A 20,641-nucleotide genomic window follows, 5' to 3' on the forward strand; every position below is an offset into this window, starting at 1 on the left:
TTTATTATCACTTTCTGAGAATGTGAATATTGTGAGCACTGAGAATGAGAATGCTTCCTCATCTATGAATGCAAGCAATAAGCAGAAGAGAGTTTATAATGTATCATCGAAATTATGGCACTGTCGTTTAGGCCATATTTCGAGGAGGAGAATAGAGCGATTGATTATTGATTAAGAAATCAATTCTTCCGCCTTTAGAATTTTTAGATTTAGAACAATGCATTGATTGCATAAAAGGAAAGTATGTTAAGAAAATAAAGAAAGATGTCAAACAAAGCGCAGGAATTTTAAAAATAATTCACACAGATATCTATGGTCTTTTCCCTGTGAAAAGTGTGGATAGATATGATTCATTTATAACATTCACATATGATTATTCTTGTTTTGGCTATATTTATCTAATTAAGGAAAGAACGGAAGCGTTGGATAAATTTAAGATATTTAAGGCTGAAGTAGAAAATCAACACAACTTAAAGATTAAGGCAGTAAGATCTGACCGCGGAGGAGAATACTATGGTCGACACACCCCACATGACCAAATTCCTAGACTATTTGCAAGGTTCTTACAGGAAAATGGTATAGTTGCCCAGTACTCTACACCGGGTGAGCCTCAACAGAATGGAGTAACAGAAAGATGCAATCGTACCTTGATGGATATGGTGAGAAGTTTGATAAGCTACTCTACACTATCGATAAGTTTATGGATGGAGACGTTAAAAACCGCCAGTCATATCCTTAATCGAGTGCCAAGCAAGTCGGTGCCCAAAACACTATATGAGTTGTGGACATGAAAGAAATCCTCACTTAATTATTTACGTGTGTGGGGTTATCCAGTTGAAGCCAAAGTTTTTAACCCAAACATAGGGAAGCTAGACTCCAAGATAGTCAGTTGCCATTTCATTGGCTATCGAGAAAAGTCAAAATGTTATCGCTTCTATTGTCCTAACAGACAAACAAAGTTTATAGAAACAAGACATGCTGTGTTCTTAGAGGATGATATGATAAGGGAGAGCATGGTAGCGTGAAAAATTAATTTTAAAGAGAAGTGGGTATATGTGCCCACTCCAATGGTTCAGGAACCATTCTTTAAGCTACCTGTTGTTGCTATACCAACAGTACAAGACACTGTAGTAACAACACCTGTTGCTAGCTCTCCTGTGGCAACAATGAATAAACATGAGGAACCTGTCATTTAGGATCCCATATAACCCATTGTCACACATGAGGAGGAGCTATAATAGCCTCATATAGAACAAGCGTCATCTAACAAGGCCCCTAGAAGGTCTCAAAGAGTCAGGAGATCAGCCATTCCTGAAGACTACGAAGTTTATGAATGTGAGGAATCTCAAATTGAGGGTGATCCCACTTCATTTGAAAAAGCCATGAGAAGCGCACACTCATCAAAGTGGCTTGAAGCCATAGAAGATGAAATAAAATCAATGAAAACCAATGGTGTTTGAAACTTAGAAATAATTCCTAAAGGAGCCAAGACAGTAGGCTATAAATGAGTCTACAAAACCAAACATGACTCTAAAGGAAATATAGAAAGATTCAAAGCGTGACTTGTGGCGAAAGGCTTCACACAAAGAGAAGCTATAGATTATAATGAGACATTTTCTCCAGTCTTATGTAAGAATTCTTTCAGAATTATAATGGCGCTTGTAGCACATTACGATTTAGAATTACATCAGACGGATGTAAAGACGGCGTTCCTAAACAGGGATCTGGAAGAAAATGTTTACATGGCACAACCGAAATGTTTTGTTGTGGAAGGAAAAGAACGTATGGGATGCCGCCTGAAGAAATCCATTTACGGATTAAAACAAGCTTCAAGACAGTGGTATTTAAAGTTTGATAGTACAATAAGAAAGTTTGGGTTTCAAGAAAATGTAGATGACAATTGTGTTTATGTAAAGTTCAAGAATGAGAAATACATTTTCCTAGTCTTGGATGTGGATGATATCTTGCTCACTAGCAGCGATGTTAATCTACTACTAGAAACAAAGAAGTTCTTGTTCTCGAAGTTTGATATGAAGGATCTCGGTGAAGCTTCGTTCGTCCTAGGAATAGAGATTCATCGAGATAGAGAAAAGAGAATTTCAGGATTATCATATAAGGCATAATTAGAAAAAGTTCTAAAGAAATACAATATGTAAAATTGTAAGTCTTCACCTGCTCCCATAGTCAAGGGCGATAGATATGGGGAATTTCAATGTCCTAGGAACCAATATGAGATCGATCAAATAAAAGCGGTTCCATATAGTTCAGCTATCGAAAGTTTACAGTATGCTCAAGTGTGTACTCGTCCTGGCTTAGTATTTGTTACCGAGTTACTTGTCAAATATCAGGGTAATCCAGGAATAGAACACTGAAAATTAGTAAAGAAAGTTTTGTGTTATCTACAAGGTACGAATGGTCTCATGCTAACGTACAAAAGATCTGATTTCCTACACATAGAGGGGTATACAGATTCTGATTATGTGGGAGATGACAGAAAGTCCATGTCAGGATACATATTCACTCTCGCAGGAGGAGTTATATCGTAGAAAAGTTCAAAGCAAACCGTCACTACATCGTACACAATATATGCCGAGTTTATAGCATGTTATGAGACCACAGGGCAGGTGAATTGGCTGAAAAAATTATGCCTAGGTTAAAAGTGGTAGACGACATACATAATCTACTCAAGTTATACTGCGATAATAATCCAGCAGTATGTTATGCTCATAACAATTAGTCTTGAACATATAAAAATAGAAAAGATATTCACGGATCTACTTACAAAAGACTTATCACCCAGCGTGTTCAAAGAACACTTAGGCACCCCCTTGCTTTGCTGATGGTCTAGAACATCGATGGAGATGGACGTCTAGCAAAGCTATTGGCACGCTCAGAGGATTCTAAGGATTTTCTTTTTTTTTTCACTCTAGAGTATTCCTCGAAAAATATGGTTCATGTCACTGCTCCCTTCGACTTGCAAAAAGTGTCATTTTCACTTTCTAAGAATTCAAATATTTTAAATTTTAACTAAATATATATAATAAATATAATTATGATGCATAAAAATATTATTAGATTAATTATTATATATTTGTAATAAACTTATTTAGAATTTAGAAAGATAAATACGGTTAATATTTAATATAAAATTAATCAAATAAAAGAAAACGATATTCTATCTAGGACTTAGGAATACTCAGCAAATTCTATTCCAGACCCTTTCCACCATGTTTTGGTTGTCAAATAGAAAGTCTAAATATGAATTAATCATGGACTAATAAAAATTAATAGAGGCTAATTGATGAGTAGAACTCATTAAAAAAACTAATTGGTTTATATTTAGCATATTATCTAACGATAAACTAAAGTTTTAGTCCGGTGGTAAATGCAAAATCTTGCAACAGCGTCATTTCCTCCTGGGGAGAAGCAAAAGCATGGGCTCAATCGGTACAACTGGTACTGGTACTGTACATGTCATGGAGTGATGGACTGATGGTGTCCAACGCTGATCGCCGAGACAGGGAGCATTCTGGCACGTGGGAATAAGCAATGCGGACCAAGCACTTGTAGCCTGACCGCGTAAAAGCTGCCTACTTGCTGTCTAGTGCCGAGACAGGGAGTGATGGACTGATGTACTTTGCACGTTGTTCACATGCAAGTTTTTTTTTTCATCAGGAAATGGTAAACCTCATAATTGCAGAAATGACCACACGTCGCGCGCCTTCCATTTTTTTAATGACATGCACAAAACTACGGATCTCTAAGTTACCGTAGAAATACACATGTAGCCCCTTCTTTGTCCCAAAATAAGTTAGGGTCCACTTGGTTGGCTATCAAAATTTGCCATATTAAAGATTTGGCAAGTCATAATTTTGGCTAGTATTTGGTTGACTACCAAAACTTACCAACTTCTCATATTTTGCTTGTTAAATCTTTGGTAAATTTTTCGCCCAATTTTTTGTTTGCCAAATCCCCAGCATGGCAAAATTAGGTAGCCAACCAATTAGGCCCTTACTCCACCCGCCTTCCAAATTATAAGTTGCTTTGACTCGTTAGATCTATAGATACATAGCAAAATTTGTATAAAAAAGTCAGAGTGATTTATAATTCAGAACGAAGAGAGTGCATTTTAGAATCTAACATGAAAACCAAGATAAAAGGTAAAAACGACAATACTACCCCTATGAAAGATCTCACACCTCCTCGAGGGTTAGGCTCTTATGCAACCGACATCTATCTAAAATAGGGGCAAACGACAGTTTCTTTTTTAAAACAGGATAGGAAATTCATAAAGTTATAAAAGGAAGGGTAAAATCATCGATCCCTCTACAAGTAGGGCAAGAACACTAGATTGCAAAAGAAGATACTTGAGGGCTTCATAAACTTTAAATAGTCATAGATGTGTCGAGCCAACAAGGATATAATGTTAACGAAAAAACGCCAATCATGATTAATATAGTATACATAATTGTATTTTGAAAGGATCAAGATGCCCGGGGTGTGTGTGAATTGGGCTAATATAAAATTCTCGTGAAGTTAAAACCTATCCCTTAGCCTAATTCATCCCTTGTGCCTAAAAGTGTTTCTAGCCTAGGCACAAGAGTTTTGCAACCTAGTTCCAAACCTAAGATAATATGGAAATGCAATTTTAGGAACGTAAAAACATGTAAGTGATTGCACAAATGTAAATGTTCAATGTAAAGAGAGGGTTATGAACACAATGATATTTTTCCGAGATATCTAAGAGTCGATACTCTCCACTAGTCTTCAGTTGGAGCACCTACACAAGAGCCCCTTGATCCACACAAGGACCAAGTACTCTCTACGAGTTAATTCTTCACTGCTTCCGCACGGTGAATTACCCACAACCCTTTAATTATACCATGACTTGGGCATCTCACAATCGCCTCCAAGAGATCACCAAGCTCCTCAACACCACCAAGTCTCGTAAGTGATGCCAATCACCAAGAGTAACATGCACAAAATCACACTTTACCTAAATAAGCCTAATGAGGAAGGTGGGGGCACACTTGCTACTCCCTAAGCACTAATGGAGTCCTTAATCTTACAATTAGCAATTCCTCATCACTCCAATAGCTTGAACTCTCCAATGCGTGTATGGCACGTACTATTCTGAATGGCAAGAGTGGTGCTACGGTCGAGGTGGAGTATAAATACTTCCCACTCTAGGAACTAGCCGTTTGAACCCTACTCATAGAAATCGGCGGCACCGGATGATCCGGTCCCCCTTTGAAGCGAGCACCAGACTAATATAATCCGGTGCCCTTCTAATAATGGCTCTATGTCAAACTAGCTGTTACTGTACGACAACACAATATGGATCCATAAAAGAATGCAACTCAAGCTTTTTGAGGAGCGAAACAATCTGAACTTTGACTAAATTGATATAAAAAGAACACTAACATTCATGATACAAAATAAGTACCGTTAGATTAGTCATAGAATATATTTATAGAACAATTTATTTGAAGATATAAATGCTAGTACTGTTTAGTATAAATTTGATGAAACATAAACTAGTGTGACCAGTACGGATCCTATACTTTTTTTTTTTGACGGCGGGAGTAATACGGTGACCACTTGTCTTAATCCTGAAAAGGCCTCAGTTGATGTGTGTCAACGTCACAACCAGGTCAACAAAGGTAATTAATAACGTCTAAAAAAACAAATTCACAGCTTTATTCGATGACATGTCGATCTAGTGAAGTGCTTCCCTTCCATTAGGGCGAAGACGAGGCTTTGGCAAAGCAGACAAAACTATGAAGCCACAACCTTGCATTGCCATTTCTAGGTGGCAAATTCCTCTACACCACACTGTCCACAGTAGCGACCTCGCAGCATCCAATACCGTTGCGAAACGCGTCCTTGCGCCGAGCTCTTCGTCTTTCCGGGGAGGGGTCCGGACACTGACAGCAACAGCCGGGCTGCGAGCGGCGGTGTAGCCTTTACCCATCGCTCGAGGTGGAGCCAGAGATGGAGGACAGGAGGAGGCATGGAGCCCACCCCTCCCGCAGTCCTGCTGCCATCCCTTATCCACAAGACCACAACTTTCGCAGCAGGGAGGGGATTCATCGCCCCTGGGTCGCCTTCGCCCGCCTCGGCCTCGCTCATCACCAAGATTTGTTCCGATCCTCTCTTTATATCCGTCCTTCCGTCCGGCTCCTCGCAGCAGCGAAGGTACAAGTTCATTCTCATTGCGAGGTTGCTGTTTGAGGTCGGCTTGGGAAGGAGGAATAATGGAGGCGGCGGCGAGGCGGTCGGCGGGGCAGCCGCAGCCGCAGCAGGAGAAGGGCAAGGGGAAGAGGAAGCGCGGCCCGGTGGAGCTGCGGCGGATCGAGGACCGGACGAGCCGACAGGTGCGCTTCTCCAAGCGCCAGAGCGGGCTGTTCAAGAAGGCCTTCGAGCTCTCCGTGCTGTGCGACGCCCAGGTCGCGCTCGTCGTCTTCTCCCCCGCCGGCCGCCTCTACGAGTTCGCCTCCGCCGACTCCAGGTGATTTTAACTTCTCACACAATCAATCATGCAGCAGGCTTAAGCTGGCCTTCCTGTGGGGGTTTTGGGCGTCCTTCGATTAGATCGCTCGCTCGCTCGATCGCTTTTCTTTGTGGGTCAATTAGTTTTCTTCTTTTTGTTTTGCGGCGTTCGCGCGCGGCTGATCGATTCGTCTAGAAACCCCGCGTTCCGGCGCGCGCTGTTCGCTTATTAGCTGTATTTTTTTGTTTTGCGGCGTTCGCGCGCGGCTGATCGATTCGTCTAGAAACCCCGCGTTCCGGCGCGCGCTGTTCGCTTATTAGCTGTATTTTTAGTCGACAAACAATATTTTTCTCTCACTAAATTAGCCAACAGTATTTTTAGCTATGTCTTATCAGACAGCAGTGCTTAGAACAAGCTGGATCTGTCCACTCCAGGACGCCTCGTGAACTGTGCAAAGAGCATGCTATAATGATCTACAGCAAACAAGAACAATCTCACAAATGCCAGTACTGTATATCAGTATATGCACAGTGGGACATTACCTTCATCATGAGATATGGTAGTGCCCTGACGAGAAACACTCAAACAAGACTGCATGCTTAGATCCCATCGTGCTGTTCTAGAACTTCTAATTAGCCAAGGGCCCAAGGCTACTGTGTAAACAACATGACTTAGTGACGACAGTACTGGGAACTAATATAGATACTGTACAAGCAGATAGCCTCATACTACATGAGGAGGGTCAATGTTTTCTTAATAAATGGCATATATGGCTAGTTCGAAAACATGTGCATGAAATATGTGTGCAAATGCAAATCACAGCATTTTTTTTAGAGGCAAATCAAAGCATTATAGAGAGCTTTTTCACAACAAACCAGATTTGAAGTGATTTGTTTGTAAGTCAGTTCCTTTGTGTAGTGAACACTCTTTGTGCTTTGAACATTATGCACATATATTTTTTAAGTGGTAGATTATCTTTAATTTTGTATGAAGTTTGTGATTAGTTTAGGGAACATCCATCTACTTAATGATCGAGCTACGATAGTATTTTCTTTATGAGAAACATATATAGAACTATTAACAGAGGTGAGCCCTTTATGATGTCTGCCTCTATTAATGGATTTACAGCGCCTGTAAACATAGCCCACTAAAACAGACCATGGCGGTTAGGCTGCTCGGCTTTGAAAATGCTAAAGGCCCGTCTTAGAAAATCGTTTTTGCAGTAGCTATGTATCCACAATTGCTTTTCTCTTTGAATTAATAAGAATATTTTTGTGCATTGTATCTCTCTTGCAGCATTGAAGAAACTTTTGGTCGATATTGGGACCTTGCCAACACATTAAACGATCTCAATATTGAAGCACGAGACTCAAGGATTGACTGCAATATACAGGTCAAGCATAAATAGTTGATAATATATATAAGCAATCGACAATTGCTATTTGTGATAATATATGCTGTTGTCATGAGTTGTCTGAATGCATAAATCTATACCAACACACCAAATTCGTCATTTCATTTATGCACACTTGACCAATATCAGCACATCATTGTATGATTTATCTCCTTCGCAAAAAAGTATGATGATATATCTTAAATATAATGTACTGTGAACATAATTACATATACGTCCCCCAACCTCAAATATATAGATGGAGCTTACATGGATGCATGCAGACAGACTTTACAAGCTCTTGCCACGAATATACACAGAACTATTAGTACTTTTCACATGGAAAATATGGTAGCTGAGGTTTCTTATGAGTAATAACACATTTTCATAGAATTCCAACAAAAGTTGCTTAAAAGAGTACGTAATAGTCAAGACATGAGTCTGTCAATGTCTAAAACATACACCAAAAGTAAAAAAGGGAAAAGGAGGTAGTAGGAAATACGCATGCCCAGCTTATAGGACCAGAAACTTCTCAACTCCAATGAAGATCATTAGATGATCATAGCCCTAGCTCTATCAACTCATCATCGTATCTGTTTCCAAATATTTAGAGTCTTCTATAAACTACATGTTCTACACTTCTAGGCAACTTTGGCCTTGGAGTCTTAACCCTCCTTTATTGCATCACTAACTAATAACTTCTTTTCCCATCGATGCACACTTTAGAGAGATTAATTGACTGTAAAATTGTCATTTTATATACCTCCTTATGATTCTTGTGTGCTTAGCTAACTCTAAAACAACAAGTATTATGGCCCATAGAGTCTCCAGCACCTTGGATCCCAAGACTTGTATAGAGGATATACAAAAAGGTCGACAATCACCATTTTTAAATAACCAGAACGATAATATTTCATCCAGTATTTTTCTTTTCAGGTTTTAGAACATTTGTTCTGTGATTTTTCATTATGTTTTATGATTTTTCTAGATCTAGCTAGATGCCCATTATATATATCGATAGAGTTACTTAGGAAGGTTGTTAAACGTACTGCCTCCATCTTGAAGAACAAAATATGAAAACACACATACAATTTGTACGTACAGTCTATTTTTGTGAATTTTTTCTACTAGATCGTTTTCAGATTGAGTACGCACTATTCACAAAAGGTTAGGTATACCCAATGACTGAAATGGTTTTATTCTCCGATTTCAAATCTCAGGAAACCATCATTCTTGTTTAAGCCTTTCTCAATGGTGAACTTGCTGTGATGGTTACGTTGGACATATATAGACAAATACAATATTTTGAAGTTTAAATTAAAGGGTAGCAGTCACACGCACGTGAAAGTTTATTTAGCAAAATCTTTGCAGTGAAGGTAGTCAAGTGGTGATAAAATGCGAAAGTTATGTTCAGATGTCCTAGTGGGTCATCAGATGAAGCAAATTTTAATTGAAAAGTGCTTGCGAGGTGTGAAATCATCAAACTTATAGTACCAAAAGGGTTAAAGAACAAAAATTTGAGGTTAAGATTCTGATTTAAACTAGCGCTAGCTTTTGCCGGCCTGGGCCTAGCTCACCTGCACAGGTTCATTTCGAAGAAAAGATTTTATATTATCTACCACAATGTGTGGTACTATGTGGTTTACAATTTCACCATAAAGATAGATCTTCCATTGTCCCCCGAAGCATGAAATTATTAGAATAACCAGGCCTAAAATTTGTAGCAGGTCTAAAATTTCACTGCAACTGAAAACACAATCTAAAGCATGATGAACCTATTACGGACCACACACATCCCTCCCCCCGCGTCGCTCCCACGTGAGCGGCTCCTCCCCCCAAACCCTAGCAGCCCCTCCCCTCCCCTCCCCCCGCCGCCGGAGCTGGCCGCCGGCATGGCTGCTCGGCCGGCAGGGATGGCGGCGGCGGGGCCTTTCTCCTTTCTCTTGGCGGCGCGTGCGGCAGTAGGCCGACGGCCCCTCCCCTCGCGTGAGCTGCGTGGAGCTCGGCGTGGAGGGCCATCGCGGCTATGGCGGCGCCGGCTGGTGCCTGAGTTGGCGCAGGGGACAACAACGGGCTCTCCTTCTCCTCCGCGTGTTCCCCTCCTCCTCTCTTGACGGCGACGGCGGCGACAGCTGGGGCCGCCAGTCCGGGCCACGTGAGGTCAGATCCGGTGCCCGGGAGGCCGGATCTGGACTCCAAGTGGCCAGTTCGGCTTCGGGGCCGGCGGCGGGCGGTGCCTGCGGTTGTGGACAAGACGGGGGCGGCGGCGGCGGCATGGGGCGCCGGGTTCGGGGCCTGGTGTCCGGATCTGGCGGTCCCAGGGCAGGGGCGGCGCCCGAGATGGTGGGGCACACGCCCTGTAGCGGCTGGCGGCGAGGTCAGCTGCGACATCGGCGGGTGCCTGGGCCGACGAAGATGGTCAGTGGCGGCCTCGTCGTGCGGCACTGGGACGCAAGCGGCGGAGCCTGGTCAGGCTATGCGTGACCCGGACGGAGGGGGTTACGGCCGACGCAGTTGTGCGGCTGCTGCGTGCAGTCGGCGCGTCGATGCTCCTCTGAAGGGGCTTCCGTGGGACGGCGGGACAACGACGATGGCGGTGAAGGCTGGCAGGGGGTCCGGCTTCGCAACCCGGCGTTCGTGCTAGAGGGTTCTTGGGCGAAAGCCAATTGGCGACGGCGACGCCATTGGGCGTCGCTTCCCTGTTGGGGGCGTCGTGTTTCCCCTCTAGCATGTCATCCAAGGGTGAAAACCCGGTCCACTTTGGACGTACGACGGTGGCGCCATCGGCGTCGCTCCCTTCCTGAAGGTGTCGTATCTGGATTATCGCCGTGGCCTCGATGCGAGGCATGGGTTCGCGACTGGAAGTCGGAGCTGCTCTTCGATGGTTGAGCTTGGCAACGATGACCGGTGGCGGTTGTTCCTTTGGACCCGTCGGGAGGTGACCAGTGGGTTGTCTGCCATGGGGAGTCCAAGCTGCTGGCAGCCTTGCTTCCATGCTCGGCAACGATGATCCATGGCAGTGTGTCGTGTTTGTGTTCAATCGCGTCGCGTGGGGTGGTTAGCCCCTCGGGTGCCATTTTGGCTACTCGGTTGGCTAACCTTCGATCTTGTACATTATTACTTTCTTTCGTCTTAATTGAGTGGCAGAGCTCCTGCCTTTTGTTTCAAAAAAAAATGATGAACCTATTACAGCGCCGACTAATTAAACTCTCAATCTGTACTGTTCTCTTTGTTTTTTTCATTAAACTCTAACGCAGTAAGTTATTAACCAAATGAATAAGCAAAAGGAAAGAAATCTGCACTTCTCGGTCGGGTGAGGGGGGAATCATACTGTGCATATTGTCTTTCCAGGAAATTGCAGCATATATGCTACAATGCTACTGCCTACGTACTACGCAGATTGAATTTCTAGCCTGTTTTGGATAAAGTTTTTCTTTTTACATATAAATTAACTGATGAATTCCTTCCACAAATGGTCCATATGATTCTGAAAATGAAACTATCTTGCATTGCTCTTGTTTTATTCCATGCACAAGGACCTTTCAAAGGACCGTAGACCGTCAGTAGACTACAGCACTATGAATCTATATTCCAATCCTCCCTTTCTGTTTAAGCTGATCTAGTGCTGATGGAAGGCCAGTATTTGCACAACTTTGGATACAGTTTTTTATGTGCATATAAGTTTCTTCTAGTATATACCGCGGCAAAGCTTTTGCTGTCCTTTGTAAAAAAAATGTGGATATAAGAATTAATTTTGGATTCTGGGAATATTATCTAGTTCATATGTCAAATATCATGTAGGCTTTCTGATCAAGTACCTTTCTTTCTTTAAGTTCTCCCAGCATACACTAATATTGCCTGTCTTTTTTGTGCTTGCCCTCCTGCTTAACTTGCTCAGGAGCAGCCATCTACTGGAGGGTTACCTGATCAGCTAAATGTCGTTGCTCAATGGTATACATGATGTACTTGAACAATCTTTGGTTAGCTCTTGGAAGATGTACAATGTTTTGCATTACTTGCTATCTAATTGGTTAAGTAAATTCCAGGGCCATGGAAGCAAATGCAAACGGGATGAGCATGGCCGACATAAGAAGCTTGGAGGAAACAATTACCGGTGCTCTGACAGCTATAAGGGTCATACTGTATTGTAGATATGTCTTGTAGTATATATACCGCATGAACTTGACCTGCTGCATCACGAAGATGCAACGGTTCGTGCAGAACACATGACATTATTTCTGACAGTATCTTAATTCGGTGATTGCAGAACAAACTGATGATGAAGGTGATTGGGTTGCCCAAACCTGTCATTTGTGTGAACTAGATTTTTTGCAGCAGAAAGAAGGTACGTTTCAAAAAGTTCTACCATATCTAGCTCGTATATAGTACTAAAATTCCTAATCCTGCTGGTTGAGTGGTTGTGCTTTATTTTTGGTGAGCAGAAAAGCAGAAGGCCTCTGAAGACAAGGAGGAGGTGACTATATCTGTGGACTCCAGAGAGACGAGTAGCTCGAAACTGGAAATGAGCCATATGTATGTGTGACTGTGTATATATTGGAAATAAGCCATATGTATGTGTGACTATGTGTATATATACATACTTGCCAGCTCCAAGCCTGCAGGGAATTCGGAACAGGTTTAATTGGGGCCCATTCATGGTCATGGTCAGCAACTGTCAGAAACATTATTAGAAATATCCATTTCTATGACGAAAATCTTAATGACGAATCTGAAACCGTCATAGAAGAGCGCTTTTATGATCAATATTTTCGTTTCATCAAAGATCAATGGTGACGATCCTTCAACCCTCTATCTATGATGAAATTAGGTATTGTTACAAAAAAACGTCATAGAAGAGCATAGGGTTTTGTCACAGATCACTCGCGTAACTCATATGTGATGATCTCCTTTAATATTGTGATGAACATAGCTTTGTCATTGAATTAATTACATATCTGTATACTGTGATGAACAGAGCTTTGTCATTGAATTAATTACATATCTGTGATGAACAATATTCGATCCGTAACGAATGACGTTTTGTCATAGATCTTCGTACGATACTGTCTTCATTTGACGTGTATTTGTGGGACCTGTAGTTACTCATCCGTGACGTTTGCAATTCGTCATAAAAGTCTGCTCGATCTTTTCTTCATGTGACGTGTATCTGTGGGACCCTTCTTCATCTGACATGTATCTGTGGGGTTTTGTCATAGATCTTCGTACGATACTGTCTTCATTCGATGTGTACTTGTGGGACCTGTAGTTACTCATCCGTGACGTTTGCAATTCATCATAAAAGTCTCTGCTCGATCTTTTCTTCATGTGACGTGTATCTGTGGGACCCTTCTTCATCTGACATGTATCTGTGGGATCTGCAGTTACTCATCCATGACGCTTGTAATTCGTCATAAAAGTCTTCGCTTGATCCTTTCTTCGTTCGACGTTTACCTGCGGGACCCTTCAACATCCGACCTGTGGGATCCGATGGCTTACGTGTCACGTGTACCTGTGGGACCATTCTCCATCTTCATCCGACCTGTGGGACCCGATAGCTTGCATGTCACATGTACCTGTGGGACCATGTGACCTGTGGGATCCGACGGCTCACGTGTCATGTGTACCTATGGGACCTTTCTCCATCTCAATCCGATGTGTGGGACCTAACGGCTTGCGTGTCACTTGTACCTTTTGTGCGTCGGGGTTTAATAAATTAAAAAAACCCTCAATGTCTAGGAGTCGAACCCGGGACCCGGAGGAAGGAATACACGGTCTTTACCATTGCGCTAGATGTCTGGTTGTATTGACATGTCTTTGGAGTCGTAATAGTATTATATTCTCTATGTGGATGCCCTACAGGTTGATATATATTGGATATTTCTCCTTCAAGTGGAAATAAATATGTGCCCGTTAGACTAGCAGCGGTGGTGGATCCTCGGTGTGCTGTGGTGGCTCCAGCGTCCTTTTGGAGGCTAGGCGGCGGGGCTTGCCGGTGGAGCGCGATGGCATTAGCGTTCGTGTCCGTTGTGTGCCGCGGCAGAGACGACAGATCCGATCCTCAGGTCTCCTTTCTCGTCTTTTCCTGTTCGCTTCATTGTTTTTGTCCTTGCTTGAACATAAGGTATACAAGAAATATTCTAGCGTTGGAGATCTAGTTAGACCAATGATATGATGATGAAAAGAACTAGGAGGTGGCACTGGTTGGTTTTCTGTTGATGTATTGGTTTTCTGCATATGTTCAGTTTTGTTACTGTAAATGTTTGTGTGCAACTAGGCCTGTTAATTGTCATGTGCTTGCTTGATTATACCTATCTGTCTAGACAAACAAATAGGGACATTGCTTCTGCCTTCAAAACCGTTGTAATTATCGTCCTCTTATACCTTTCTTTGTTGGATTATTTTTCTCGTCAGTGATCTCATTACTGAGCAAGCTCTCATCCTACTGCACACTGACGAAATGGAGGGTCCCAACAAGAGGAACGCACTAGCCAGCCTCACGGACGATGTCATTGTTGAGATCCTCCGCCGCCTCCCTGCCCGCTCCTTGTTCTGCAGCAAATGTCTGTCGCTACTGGAAACGCCTCATCTCGCACAACAATAAGTTAACGCCTCAGACTATGGCCGACTTCTTCTACGACACTAAGAACGGCCATCGACACTACACCAGCATCATTGATGATGTCGATACAGGACCTCAAGGGTTCCCTATCGAGTCGACTTCTATGCTAGGCCCATGACTGACCCATGGTCTATTTGAAGGACACGGAGCAAGGTGGCGTGGATGTCAAGCCTTCAAGGATCAACCTAGTCGGCTTACTAGGAAAGCAATATTCTGTAACATAATTAGGACTCTTCTGTTATAACCGACTAGGACTAGAAACACACCTCTGCCCTCTCTCCCTGTATAAAGAGAGGCACAGTGCACCCCCTTATACCTCTAACAATCATACAATCAATCGAACGCAAAAGGCTCACGCTGCTGGGTAACCAGAACAGGGGTCAGGGTGGCGCACAATCACCCTACCGCCACCAATGGCACCAGTACAACAATAGGGAAGGTAGAGGCGAGTCTGAGTACAGGGAAGCTGCCATCTCCCCAGACAGGTTCTCGTGTTTCTCCAGCAAACTACTCTCTGTCCGGCTTCCTTACAAGTTCAAGCCGTCCAATCACACCAAGTATGATGGCAAGACGGAGCCGAATCAATGGCTTCGCATTTATTCCTAGTCAATCGAACTAGTGGGTGGAGATGATGACATTAAGGCACTTTATTTTCTCATGGCTCTTGAGTCGGTACCTCTCGCATGGTTTGACAAGCTATGCCTCGGTTCGATTACGTGTTGGGAGGATCTAACAAGAAAATTCTGCAACAACTTTGCGGGAGTCCTTACCCATCTGAGTACTTGGATAGATCTTAGAAGTTGCCGACAACTCCCCAATGAAAGCTTCTGTTACTACTATCGCTGTTTTGCAGAATTATGGTCCCAACTCTTCAATGTTACCGAGAGGGAGGTAATCAATCACTTTTCAAATAGGATCAAGGCCAAGTGGTAGTTTCAGGCCTTCTACAATGATAACCTAGAGATGCAGATGAGTTCAAGCACACTGTTCAGAAGATGATCGCCTCTGAGTAAAGAACTCAGGAGAGATTCCCTGATCGGCAGGACAACCACAACAATAGGGGTAACGACAACAGAGGCAACCAGGGTGGGCAGCAAAGCAGAAAGCGAGGCCCTGATAACACCCTGGCCTCCATTGACAAACCCAAGAAGAACAATAAGCCGAAGAAGTTCGAAGATCTAGGTGGACTACCTTGCCCTTTTCACAAAGGCGCTAGGCACACGGCAGATTAGTGTCGACAACTGAAGGAGTTGGGATTCTATCATAAGAATGACAAGGGCAAGGGCAAGGGCAAGGAAGACGGTAAGAAAAATGGGGAAGACCAGGAGGACAACGCTTTCATCATCCCAAAGGCATCATCGGTGTCATCTTCGTCGGAGTTTCGACTACCAAGAACAAGCGGCAAGACAAGCTAGCCTTACGAGATATCATGGTGTCAGAACCCGCCACCCTGACTTATCTCAACTGGTTTGAGTACCCGATTCACTTTTCAAGGTAGGATCAGTGGACTAGTGTGTCTAACGCCAGACATTTCCCACTAGTCCTCGATATAACCATCGCGGGCATGACAGTCACTAAGGTCTTGATAGACGGTGGCGCAGGATTGAACATCATTTTTGCTGATACCCTGAGGAAGATAGGTCTTGACTTCACTGGCCTACTCACACCCATGGACACCCCCTTTTACGGGATAGTACCCAGCAAAGGCACTATGCCACTCAGACAGATCACGCTCCCGGTTACATTTGGATCCCCAGACAATTACCGAACGGAGTTCATCAAGTTTGAGGTGACAGATTTTGAATCATCATATCACGCCATCTTTGGGTGCCCAGCTCTAGCTACATTCATGGCAAATCCTCACTACCCGTATCTTCTGCTAAAGATGCTGGGTCTTAATGGGATACTCCCCTTCGAGGAGACTTGAAACACTCGTACTACTACGATATAGAAGCCATCCAAATTGCTGCTAAAGCTCAGGCCGCACTCGAAGCATAGGAGATCGCTGCGTCCGATATCTAGACTATCCCTGATGATTTGAAAATTTCAACAAAGAAGGAAGGTATCGTTGTACAACCACAAGATGCAGATGTTATGAAGATTGATCTGGGTACTGGTGATTCCTCCAAGACGTCAACCATCAGTGTCCATCTCTCTAGGGAATAGTAACTCGTAGTCACCAACTTTCTCTGGAACAATAAAGATATCTTCGCTTGAAAGCCGGCTGACATGCTAGGAGTCCTGAGAAAGTTGGCTAAGCACAAACTGGATCTAAATACCGGCTCCAAGCCGATCAAGCAGTGGTTACGTCGTTTCGCACCTGACAAGAAAGTAGCCATCAAGAAGGAGATCACGAAGCTTTTGATAGCAGGGTTCATCCGAGAAATATTACATCCCGCTGGCTTGCCAATCCTGTCTTGGTACAGAAGAAGAATTTAGCCGAGTGGCGCATGTGCGTCGACTACATGGATCTCAATAAACATTGCCCAAGGACCCCTTTGGTCTACCTCGCATTGATCAGATTGTGGATTCTACGGCTAGATCAACTCTTCTATCCTTCCTTGATTGTTATTCAGGTTATCATCAGATTGCTCTCCGTGAGGAAGACCAAAGCAAGACTTCTTTCATCACTCCGTTTGGCGCCTATTGCTACATGACCATGTCATTTGGGCTCAAAAAACGCTGGGGCTACATACCAGTGGGTTATCCAAACTTGACTAAGTAAATAGATCGGTCATAATGTAGAGGCCTATGTTGATGATGTGGTGGTCAAGACCAAGGATCCGACTACTCTGATTGATGACCTCAAAGAGACTTTCACCAACCTTCATGCCTGGCAGTGGAAGATCAACCCGACTAAGTGCGTCTTTGGCGTCCCTTTTGGATAGCTCCTAGGTTTCCTCATCAGTCATCGTCGGATTGAGGCCAGCATGAAGTAGATCCATGCAATCACTGAGATGGGCCCTCCTCGTTGTGTCAAGGATGTTCAGAAGCTCACAGGGTGCATGGCTGTCCTTAATCGGTTCATCTCTCGACTCAGAGAAAAGGGGCTCCCCTTTTTCAAGCTATTGAAGAAGTCAGGAAGGTTCGAGTGAACAGAAGAAGCTGACCAGGCATTTGAAAAGCTCAAGGCTTATCTCACCTCTTCACCTGTTCTCACCCCTCCAAAGAGATGAGAGGATATGATGGTATATATCGCAGCAACTACCATGGTGGTCAGCGCAGCAATTGTTGTGGAAAAGGAAGAGCAGGGTCACACGTACAAGGTACAATGACCTGTCTACTACATCAGTGAGGTGTTGTCAGACTCCAAGGTCCGCTACCCACACGCACAAAATCTATTCTATGCTCTCTTGATCACTTCATGCAAGCTTCGCCACTATTTTGACGAACACAAGATTATAGTGGTGACCGACTTCCCACTCGGCGACATCCTACACAATCGTGATGCTATAGGACGCATATCCATGTGGGTGATCGAGCTCGAAGCACTCAACATTGAATTCACCCCACGTAAGGCTATAAAGTCTCAGGCTCTGGCCGATTTCATAGCCGAGTGGATGAAACTCCAGCAGCCTACTCCTGAAGCTATTCTTAATCATTGGAAGATATACTTTGATGGTTCACTCAAGCTCAGAGGTGCAGGCGCTGGTGTCCTCTTCATATCACCAGATGGGAAGCAACTTAAGTATGTTCTCCAAATTCTCTGGCCAGCAACAAACAACGAGGCCGAGTACGAGGCCCTCATCCATGGCTTCCGAGTCACGGCTTCACTCAGCATCAAGCGGTTACTCGTCTATGGCGACTCGTCCGTGGTTATTAATCAGGTTAATAAAGATTGTGATTGCACCAAGGAAACCTGCGTAGAGGTATGCAAGTTGGAGAAACACTTTCAAGGTCTGGAAATTGACCACGTGGTATGTGATCTCAACGTTGTAGCAGACGTCTTGGCCAAACTCGAGTCAGACAGAGCACAGGTTCCAGCCGGGGTATTCGTCGAAGAACTATCAGTACCATCCATCAAGCGAGACGAAGCTAGCACGTCTGATAGCCCCGCCCCCGGCACTCAAGTCCGGACTATTATACCAGCCTAGACCCGTGTATTTATCAATTATATCCGAGAGAAGAAATTACCAGCCGACAAGGGAGAAGCCGCTCAAGTCATTCATAGAAGCAAGAATTATGTCATAGTTGGCGACAAGCTCTACCGACGCGGCGCATCTTCAGGTGTCCTACTCAAGTGTATTTCATCAGAAGAAGGCAAGGCAATTCTCGATAAAATCCATGCAGGATAGGAGAAAGTCTGCATGAAGAAACAAGGTACTGATGTGCTATTTGACCTTAATGTCGTCATACCCATAGACCACAAACTGAGTGTCAGGTTTTCTAACCAGAGTAGCAGAGGAAAGTATCCACGTTTTTTTGCTCACATCATCAACCATTGTCCCTGAGCAACACATACGCCATCCATCTGTGCAAGAATATTCAATTAATAATACTATGATTAGTAATAACAATTGAATGCAAGAGCCTAGATAACAAGAATTAACAGTAGTAGCGGCAAGGGCGACGATGGATCTGCGAACACCAAGCACTGTTTCAAAGTTTTTCTGTTCATCTTCATTGAAGTTCACTGCCCTTTCAGAAGAAAAAAAAACTAAAATTGACCCAACTGTATCCACCGAGACCTTTTCACTGAGCTTCTGAAAACACAAAAGCTTGAGACGGGAGATTCTCCTAGCTCTGCGTTTGCAGGCCAGGAGTCCGTGTACACGAACCGAAGCATAGCTCTGAACGCCGCCGGGTGGATGTCCTGCACCGTGATGGACATGGACGGCATGGTGTGGCATCTACCATGGAGCCAAGAAGCTGCGCCTCAAAGACCGGCGAGCGGCCAGCGAGCACGGCATGGTGGGCAGGGAACGCCTCGCCGCCCACCATGAATGTCACATCCGTCGCCATGGAGCGGTCCAGCAGTCGGCCAAGATGGAGCCCAATGTCTGACGGCGGCGGCGGCGGCGGAATGGGCTAGGGGTCGTTGGACACGACGATGACACCGCACATGATGGTGACCCATCCATTAGCCACGTAGAGGGGCTCGAGATCGCTTCGCTTCACAATTGAGAACCCCAGCCGGTCCTCCTGAAGCTCTCCGACGTTTTAGATTGCACGCTCCTCCCGGGATCCCACCATGAAAGCATCGACGATGACTTTGTCGTTCTTCGACTTGGATCTACTACTACCCACGAGCTCGAGGAAGGCGCATATATAGAATTGATCGGCTGCGTTGGGTATGCGTTGGGCGGGTACAAAAACTATCGGTGAAAAAAAAAACCCCGAACGCAAGGGTTTTCGTAAGAGAGAAACACACCTAAACGTCTACAAGTTTTCTGGTCCGGTCTACTTGTCGGATCACAGTGGAAGATTTAGACACGTTGGATCTGATTTTAAAGTAAATCCAAGGGCCAATAATTAAGGTGGGTAGGAATACCAGGGTAAAAGGTTATTTTTAATTCCTTCACTCTTTTATAGTATAGATAAATATTTATAATATCAAATAAATATTATTATATTAACTACAAAATGTATTTTCATAATAAATTGATTTAGAGCCATAAATGTGAATATTATTTACTAGAAACTTGGTCAAACATGAAACATTTTAACTAGCACGCAACCCATAGTTGTATCTTTTTGGGACAGAGGTAGTACTTACGTGGTGGAAACCATATTGTCTGTCCTAAAACATTAGAAATTACTATAATTCAAACAATTAATATACTTCTACAATTCATTTTTTTTAATTTGGCCCATATGTCAAAAACATAATGCACATGCACATGATTTTGTATGTTTTTTAAATGATTTTATTCACAACCTTTTCATATGGGACATATACATGGATCCGATGAATCATATAGATGTTCCAAGCTTCAAAATTTTTAGAATAATACAAACACATTTTTCAAATTGGTTTCTATTTTTCCATCAAAGATGTTAGTTATCTCTACAAAATTTTCTGGGAAGACTATAGCTCTTTGCCCGGTTGGGTAGGATAGATACTTTTGTAGCTTCTTTCAAAGCCTTTGTGCGATTGTGTTTCTCCTTGTGTTGGTGTGCTCCCTGCCATCGTTCC

General features: G+C 43.5%; 2 protein-coding genes across 4 annotated transcripts; both read left to right on the top strand.

Moving 5' to 3' along the window:
- Nucleotides 1-6,083: 6,083 nt before the first annotated feature.
- On the top strand, nt 6,084-12,621 carry LOC136500625 (MADS-box transcription factor 51-like). Of its 3 annotated transcripts, none has more exons than XM_066496023.1 (6): nt 6,084-6,511; nt 7,790-7,886; nt 11,785-11,837; nt 11,933-12,000; nt 12,154-12,231; nt 12,329-12,621. In XM_066496023.1, the coding sequence occupies exons 1-6, from the start codon at nt 6,258-6,260 to the stop codon at nt 12,427-12,429; spliced, it is 651 nt and encodes a 216-aa protein (XP_066352120.1). In that variant the 5' UTR covers nt 6,084-6,257; the 3' UTR covers nt 12,430-12,621. The 3 variants fall into 3 exon arrangements, 2 of the variants coding, with proteins under 2 accessions (XP_066352120.1, XP_066352122.1); XR_010770066.1 differs by having other exon boundaries at nt 6,086-6,511; nt 11,933-12,028; nt 12,329-12,390; XM_066496025.1 differs by having other exon boundaries at nt 6,090-6,511; nt 11,933-12,020.
- Nucleotides 12,622-17,972: 5,351 nt separating this feature from the next.
- On the top strand, nt 17,973-18,599 carry LOC136500132 (uncharacterized). Its single transcript, XM_066495526.1, has one exon. The coding sequence runs from the start codon at nt 17,973-17,975 to the stop codon at nt 18,597-18,599; it is 627 nt and encodes a 208-aa protein (XP_066351623.1).
- Nucleotides 18,600-20,641: the final 2,042 nt, after the last annotated feature.

This window comes from Miscanthus floridulus, chromosome 13 (genome assembly GCF_019320115.1).
Source record: "Miscanthus floridulus cultivar M001 chromosome 13, ASM1932011v1, whole genome shotgun sequence".
Lineage (NCBI taxonomy): Eukaryota > Viridiplantae > Streptophyta > Magnoliopsida > Poales > Poaceae > Miscanthus > Miscanthus floridulus.